Source organism: Chenopodium quinoa, unplaced genomic scaffold (genome assembly GCF_001683475.1).
Source record: "Chenopodium quinoa cultivar QQ74 unplaced genomic scaffold, ASM168347v1, whole genome shotgun sequence".
NCBI lineage: Eukaryota > Viridiplantae > Streptophyta > Magnoliopsida > Caryophyllales > Amaranthaceae > Chenopodium > Chenopodium quinoa.
Genome location: NW_018743878.1, coordinates 632,434 through 641,011, shown reverse-complemented (window position 1 = coordinate 641,011; position 8,578 = coordinate 632,434). Strand labels below are relative to the sequence as shown.

Below are 8,578 nucleotides of genomic sequence, written 5' to 3'. Positions count from 1 at the left end.
ACAGCTTAATTTGGTCTGAACCATTCGGGTCTCACCCAATCGAGTAACCGAACCGAAATGACAAATTAATCTGAAGGATTAAATGGGTCATTGGAGTATTATGATCAAAGACGTCGGATAATGAGCTTAGAGCATCGTAACCGAGCATCACAAGTTGACTCAAATTTAGAATTCGACAAGATGAGAAATCAAGCAAACGACAAGTTTAAGCTAAGCCATAGCTTCTCATTAGCCTATCCAAGCGAAGACTAGGCTAGCATTGGGTACCAACAGCAATGCATGGCTGTGCTGCAAGCCAAGCATGCATGTGTGTGCTAAGCTTGCTGGCAAAGCATGCTTGCGGGGCTGGTGCGCCTAGCTGGTGCTAGTTGGGCTAGAAATGGCATGGCAACAACTTCCTTGTGGGTAGCGAAGGCCTAGATAGCATGTTAGGCCATGCGAGCAGCAATGCCGCATAGCACGAGGCCCGGCATGCAAGATGGCCTATGCGTGTGCAGCACAGCAAGGCTGGCAGCCAGCCAGGCCTTGCGCCCATTCCAGCCACAGCACTTGCGTGTAGTTGGTTGTACGTGTGAAAGCATGTGTGTGTGGGTTTGCTTGGGGAGCAAGGGGAGGGTGGTCCGCCCCTTGTGGTCCTCACCTAACCCCTTACTCATCACTTGACACTTGTCGTTTGTTGATTCACTTGCATTTCAATTTGATTTTTGAATTAAATTAAATTGAATAAAATGCATTTTACCAACTCTTCCTCATTGATGGCAGATTGGAATTCAAGGGCTCTCTTCTCTATAAATACCAATCATTTGGCATTGGGAAGGAACACTTAAGTTGTGAACTTTAAGGGATCTCCAAGAAGAGAATACCTTAGTTTTAAACTCTAAGTTCTTTAGGTCTAGCCCCGACTATTCTTAGGGTAGGGGCCGTCGAGTCGGGTCTCGAGGGTGAGAGCCGTCGGAGGCTTTCACATTTGTTGAGCTTTACGCTCTTAAGTACGAGATCTTAGAAAGAGTGAAGCACGCATCAAGGGTAAGATCATCTTTTCTTCTTTCTCTCTCCTTGTTAATTAATTATGTGGTTGTTAATTAATTAATATCCATGTTTAGTTACTTTAATTTATGTGCAAATTTTGGGAGGGTTTCATTCCGCGTAGTGTCGGACACTACGAAACCTAACAGCGGTATCAGAGTTATGCTCATTTAATTATTTTAATAATAATTAATTAAGGTGATTTAAATGGATTTAAATTTCTTGTTTTGCTTTCAAATTAAATTAGAAGCTCGTTTTAATTGGTGTTAATCTCGTATTTATACTAATTTTGGCTCAAGAACACAGATTTCGACCCAAAAGTAGTGAATTTTGGGTGTGGAATCGATGTTCTAAATCAGTTTTGACCCTCTTTAAGAACTGTCCAGAAGCCAAAGCCCACCCAAAAACATGTTTTTCGAGGGGTTTTTCGTTTTTAACAAAAATTTTTAAATCTTTAAACCTTGATTAATCATGGCATGTTAATGTTAGATTATGTGGATAGTTACATAATTAATAAACTATACATGCAATTTAATTGCTTCAAGTGTGAATGTTTATGTGTATTTGTAATTTTGAAGTCCCTAAAATATTAAAGATCCAATCTTTAATTGTTTATTTGGTTGGAACTTTACTTTCTAGATTCCATGTTGAACTAATTTTTGGATTAAATCGTGAATTGATTAAAGTGTTAAAAGTTCAAAACTTTGTGATTGAAATTTAATTAATCTTCATATTTGAAGATGTAATTTTTCAAGTTTACACAAGTTAGTGTTAGAAATTTTTCATTGGATGATTGTGTTTGATTAGGGGGATTTTCCAACCAATCACACCTCGCCATGTGGACCAATCAGGTCCTGACCAGTGTCACTCAGTTGGACTTATCAGGACCTGCCACGTGGCACACTTCAGCTGGTCCACCATGGACTTCCTTCCTATGCTGTGCCATGTGGCCCTTCAGCCTTGCCTAAACAGGTAGCAGATTGGGCCCAAATCCCAAGAAAGCCCAGTCAGTCCTAAGGTTGGCCAAAAACCCTTGAACCTGGCACGCTTCCCAATGCTATAAATACTGTCATAAATGCTCATTAATGACAGAGATTGTTCATCAGAAACACACAGATTGCCTAAATCCCAAGATACTCACACACCACTCGGTACCTCCTGCTAAACCCGTCCTAGCATCCGGCACCTATTTACATTTCGCATTACAACTCCTTCAGTGACTAACTTGATCGTTGGAGACGGAGCTCCCTACCCAAGGAGTCTCCGTTATCTTCCAGGTACAGGCGCGTGGTTTCATCCTTGAAGTTGTAACTCTCCCAAGGGACACCAGAAAACCTTGAAACATTTTGGCGCCGTCTGTGGGGAGAGTACCTTTGAGATGGGGTCACAATCTGTACCGACTAATAGTGACAAGCATCCCGAGGGCGACTGCCTAGAGGACGACCCTCATGTCTCCTCTGATGAAGACACTGAGCCTGAAGTTGAGACTCACATGGCCCCAGACGGGTCCTTGAGGGCTCGACGCACTACCCCTCGTGAAAGGCAGGAACGGCAAGACCAGGCTGGTCTAGGCCAAACGGTCGAACCTTCGGCCGACTCTCATCAAGCAGTCGACTAGACTGCTCCTGTCTCAAGGAATGATCTTATGACCATCATGAGAAGTTTCATGGGTGGATTCAAGATCTCATCAATAAAAAGACAGTTGTCTCCCAAAAAGGGCAGTTGAGCAAAAAGCCTTCCTATTCAGGAAAGAAGAAGTCATTGAAGGACCGTGAGGCAACCCCCCACCCTCGCCAAAAGGAGAGGCGGGTACCTCTAGTTAATTCGTCCAAGCACCGTATCCCAGCCTCATTGGGAAGGAAACCAATCCGCCTTGTTCAACCAGACGGCTCAAAGAAATCCTACTCAGACACCCGGCTGCAGATTCAACAGAAAAGGAGCCAACAACAGTCTGAGTCGGCCTCCACTTCTGATTTTCCTGACAGTGTCCAAAATACTTCCTTGCAGTGTTCAAAATCAAACTATGAGATCCGAACGGCAGCACACCCTCCGATTCTAGCTCTCGTCAACAACAGTAGGCACCATATGTTCCTCAGCTGCCATATGTGCCACAAGCTCACTACTTTTTACCACCTCCTCCTTTTGGAGGCCAAACAACAAAGCATGTCCAGCCTTTAAACTGGCAATTACGACTGCTTCAACTTGGAGAACAGCCAACCGCCTTCTCCAAGGAAATCTTACAAGCCGCCCAGCCGGCTAAAGTGAAAAATGTGTTAGTAGGCGCCTATGACGACACCACTAACCCAGAGGATCATCTGATGGCATTCACCAATTTAATGTACCTTCAAGGATTGGACGATGCCACATGGTGCAGATGTTTCCGGCCACTCTGAAAGGAGTTTCCCAACAGTGGTTCGACAACTTGCCAACCGGCTGTGCCAACAACTTCAGGACATTGGCCTATTTGTTTGCCTCCAACTTTTCCATGAACATACCTGCCAGGAAGACGACTCTTGATCTAGGAGTCGTCCAGCAGAGAGAAAAGGAAGGTTGCTCTCCTATATAAAAAGGATTGAAAGACGGGCCGAACTTCAAATTCGACTTGGTCAGAAAGAGAGTGGCTACTCTCCAAGAGGCGATGATGGAGGCTGAGACCTACATACAGGCGGTAGACCTCTGTCACATGGGAAATCAAGGGGATCAAAAAAGGTTCGAGAAAAAGGAGGGTCGTTCACAGAAAGCGGCCCCCAAGGAAGAGAAGAAGAGGAAAGATGTTTGGATGGCCGACACCACTAGTCAGCCGTCCAGCAAAAAGAGAAAGGAATTCAATCCATACTCCCCCAAGTATGAGTTCAACAAAGATAATCATGCCATCTTCACAGAGATTAAGGGCCGACTCTCACTCGAGAAGCCGACACCTATGAGGGGTGACCCTAGCAAGCGCAACCATGGCAAGCACTGCTACTTTCATGAAGACGTTGGGCATGAGACCAACGAATGTATCAGTTTTAAGCGTCTGCTAGATCAGTTGGCTGAAAAAGGTGATCTGGACTCTTATGTCAAGAAACCCAAAGGAAAACAGCCCCCCAAAATGAAACAGTAGGCCAGGCAAAAGAGGCACAAATCGGCCGACAACTCTGACACTGATGAAGCTACCATCTATACAATAGCAGGCGGCTATGTAGGGGGAGGTCCGACTATTCGGGGAAACAAGGATAACATCAGACAACTGGATGTTAACTCTGTTAATAAGGATGAGACCTCTGGTAACTCGTTTCCTGAGGTTATTATTTCTGAGAAAGACTCGGGTGGTGTCCGACGACCACATGACGATCCAATTGTAATCAAGTGTAAAGTGGCCAATCAAAGAGTCGGGAGGATACTTATTGATATAGGGAGTTCGTCGGACCTCATCAGCCATAAGTTCTTGACCAAGCTCAAGTACAGGCTTGAGAGTATACAACCTCTCTCCCATCCTCTCGTTGGATTTGGAGGGGGAGTTGTCCATCCGATTGGCCAAGTTGACTTGCCCGTCTGTCTGGGTAAGAAAGGTGAGGGCCGCCACATGGTCATTCGTTTCCTGGTTGTGGAAGAGCTTACTGCCTACAACATGATCCTTGGGCGCCCAACCCTTAATGACTCTAAAGCAGTTATCATTCCATCCCTTATGTTGCTCAAGTTTGAGAAGGACGAAAAAACAGTTGGTTCCATAAGGGGGGACCAGAGAATGGCCAGAGAATGTTACCTCACTGACATCAAAACAACGGTAACTTCAGACGGCTCAACTGGCAAAGCCATAAAAGAAGCGTCTATCCAAGAGGCAGGCAGCAGGAAGAGAAAAGCCTCCGAAACGGAGGTCAAGAAAAAGCATAAACAATAGTAATCACTGGCTGAGGAGCGGCCGGATGAATTCCGCCCTCAGCCAGCAGGGGAGCACTTAGATGTCGCCCTTGATGACAGTCGTCCTGACCGAACTATTAAGGTGGGGACGACTGCTCTGACTGAACTTGGTGATGATCTTCGCTAACTATTGAAAGATTTCCAGGACATATTTGCATTTGAAGTTCATGAGATGCCAGGAATTAGTCCAAACCTAGCGGTACATAAAGTAGATGTCGACCCAAATAAGAAACCGGTACGACAGAAGAAAAGGCATCATGCCGAAGAAAGAAACCAGGCGGCCGCCGCCGAGGTAAAGAAGTTACTTGATGCAGGATACATCCGGCTATGTTTCTACCTAGAATGGGTTGCAAATGTTGTCCTAGTCGAAAAGCTGAATGGTTCCTGGCGCATGTGTGTGGACTACACTGATTTGAATAAGGCATGTCCGAAAGACAGCTATCCTTTGCCAAAGATCGACAGCTTAGTTGACTCAACAGCCGGCCATGCCTTGATGAGTTTCATGGAAGCTACTCAGGTTTTCACCAGATCCCTTTGTGGAAAAAAGATCAAGAGAAAACGGCCTTTGTCACAGAGCAGGGACTATATTGTTACACGGTCATGCCGTTTGGTCTGAAGAACGCCCCAGCAACCTTCCAAAGAATAATAAACACTGTGTTTTTTGAACAAATTGGAAGAAATGTGGAGGTGTACATTGATGATATGATTGTAAAGTCAAAACTCCAAACAAACCATCTGGTCCACCTCCGAGAAACATTCGCCACACTCATGCGGCACCGAGTCATGCTCAATCCAAAAAAGTGTGTCTTTGGAGTTAAGTCTGGGAAGTTTCTCGGATTTCTGATAAATCAAAGGGGAATAGAGGCAAATCCTGACAAGGTACATGCGGTCATAGACATGCAGTCCCCTCGTACCGTCCGAGAGGTACAAAGGCCAACAGGCTGCCTTGTAGCTCTCGGAAGGTTTCTCAGTCGGGAAGGCGACAAGTGCCTCTACTTAAATGGGGGCTGGATGCTGAGTCGGCCTTCAAGAAGTTGAAAGAACACCTGCACTCCCTGTCAAGGCTAGTTAGCCCCTGGCCAAAAGAAGTACTTTACATGTATCTTGCAGTATCCTCTTAGCTAAAAGAGACGGTTGCCAACTCCCAGTCTACTTTGTCAGTCATGTTTTGAAGAATACAAAATTGAGATACCCACTGGTGGAGAAATTTAGACTCGCCCAGTACATGGCAGTGAAGAAATTGAAGCCTTATTTCCTGGCACATCCGGTGGTCGTTTATACAGACCATGAAGTCGTCAGGACGGATGATAAAGTGGGAAATTGAGATCCAAAGCCTTGAGGTCACGTTCGAGCCCAGAAAAGTTGTTAAGGGGCAAGCCTTTGCAGACTTTATAGTTGAGATGACCCGGCCACCAGAATATGAAGAAATTGATCAACTCTGGAAAGTCTATGTTGATGGGAGTTCCACAGCAAATGGTTGTGGGGCAGGTATTGTATGTCAGTCGCCAGAGGGCGACAGGTATGAATATGCACTTCGTTTCAAGTTTTCACGCGTTAAACAATGAAGTTGAGTATGAAGCCCTTCTAGTTGGTATCCGCATGTGCAAAGCAGCCGGGGCAAGAAAGATAGCTGCATGTTCTGATTCACAACTCATAGTCAGCCAGTACAATGAGGATTATGAAGCTACTCATCCGGCTATGGTCAAGTACCTAGAGGCAGTGAAACAGGCGGCAAGCTCACTTGAAAATTTCCAGTTCACCCAGGTTCCAAGGTCGGAGAATAACCAGGCGGACGCCTTGTCCAAACTGGCATCCTTGGCCTCATGCGACACCCCAAGAACTGTATTCTAGGAGGTAATGGAAAAACGGAGTATTGAGGAGGACAACATTGCAATCCTCGATAGAAGTTCAACCTGGATGGATGCCATTCGAGCCTACTTAACAGACAGTCCTAGTAAAGAAGCGGGTAGCCAGTTTTGAAATGCACAAAGGAGAACTTTTCAAGAAGGGCAATTTGCAACCTTTCCTAAAATGTGTTACCCCTGAAAAAGGACGAGAGTTCCTAGAAGACCTGCACTCCGGATACTGCGCCTCTCATGTAGGCGGTAGGTCACTTGCTCAGAGAACGAGGTGGCAAGGGTACTTCTGGCCGACTCTGGAGGAAGACGCCATGGATCTGGTTAAAAAATTTGACAAGTGCCAGAGGTTTGGCAAGTTGATTCATCGTCCAGCTACAGGTCTAACGACTATCCACAACCCAATTCCATTTGCTAAGTGAGGCATGGATATTCTAGGACCCTATACGCCTGCATCAAGCGGCAGGAGGTACATCCTGGTAGCAGTCGACTACTTCACCAAATGGGTGGAGGCCGAGGCAGTCAGGGGCATCAAGACCAAGGATGTAATCTCCTTCATTTGGAGGAATGTGATCACTCGTTTTGGGGTTCCTATGTCCATGGGTTTTGACAATGGTCCCCAGTTTGAGACGCATGTTCTCAAAACTTGGTTGAGAGATCAAGTCATTGCCTACTGCTTTGCATCAGTCAGACTGCCGCAAGCAAACGACTAGGTTGAAGCATTTAACAAAATCATCTAAGACGGTATAAAGAAGAAGATTAAAAAAGCAGGCGGCCTATGGGCAGACGAACTACCACATGTTATCTGGGCCATAAGGACGACTGAAAAAGGAGCGATTGGAGAAACACCTTTCCTCCTAACATATGGGGTAGAAGCTGTCCTACCCATTGAGCACTAAGAGCCGGCTCTCGGAGTTATGATGTATGATGAAGAAGCAAATTGGGAAGCAATGCGCCTGGCATTGGATTCCCTCCAAAACGTAGGGGCAATGCTGCCCTACGCCATGAAATATACCGCCACAGAATGACTCAAATCTACAACAGAAGAGTACACAAGCGCCCACTCAAAGTAGGGGACTTTGTATTAAGGAAGATGGAATCAGTCGGCAGGGCCAACGAGTTGGGAAAGCTAACTCGTAACTGGGAAGGACTCTACCGAATCTATGAGGAGGTCAAGGACGGCACCTACCGTCTGGAAACTCCAGAGGGCCGACCCCTGCCTAGGACTTGGAATGTAGACAATCTGAAAAAATATTACTTTTGATGTAATTATTTAAAGTTTATTAATGAAAGTTCCAAGTTTACCTTCTTTTCATATGTTTCAAAAAGAAGTACACTCCGCCTGTTCCAAGACAGACGGATACACTCCAACACATATTTACTAAAGGGAACTCATGTTTGCCCACCATACGGCTAATCAACCCAGGCACCAAGCCGCTTGATTACACTTAATTTTTAAATTAATACGACTTGTCCCAATAAATAGCACGCGTCCGAAGACATGCCATTTGGATGAGATTCGTTGCAGAGAGCAGCTCCCATTTGGGTGGAATAATGCTCTATAAACTACTTACACGGCCCCTATACGGCTATCCCCAAGGACAACATATCCGTTTTAAGACAAGGATAACTCAACACTTTCATAAGTGTCAGCAGTTGACATCTACGTCGGATAGCCGCCTGTATTACTTAGGATAAGTACAGGAGGCGCCCTCTGAGTTAATAGTCAATAAAAATTGACGAATCAAGGGGATTAGTTGGCCATTGACGACTGGTACCTCTACTACTCAGGATTA

At 45.5% G+C, this 8,578-nt stretch overlaps 1 protein-coding gene across 1 annotated transcript; it reads left to right on the top strand.

Moving 5' to 3' along the window:
• Positions 1–3,667: 3,667 nt before the first annotated feature.
• On the top strand, positions 3,668–4,906 carry LOC110686553. Its single transcript, XM_021863169.1, has 2 exons — positions 3,668–4,067; positions 4,200–4,906. Exons 1-2 carry the CDS (start codon positions 3,668–3,670, stop codon positions 4,904–4,906), a joined length of 1,107 nt encoding a protein of 368 aa, XP_021718861.1.
• The last annotated feature ends 3,672 nt before the right edge of the window (positions 4,907–8,578 follow it).

What these genes read in the sequence shown, in the direction of transcription:
- LOC110686553 (XM_021863169.1), top strand. Translation starts at nt 3,668, where the DNA reads ATGGAGGCTGAGACCTACATACAGGCGGTAGACCTCTGTCACATGGGA. An exon ending in AGATCAGTTGGCTGAAAAAG is followed by an intron (nt 4,068 to 4,199) that starts GTGATCTGGACT and finishes ATACAATAGCAG; the next exon opens with GCGGCTATGTAGGGGGAGGT.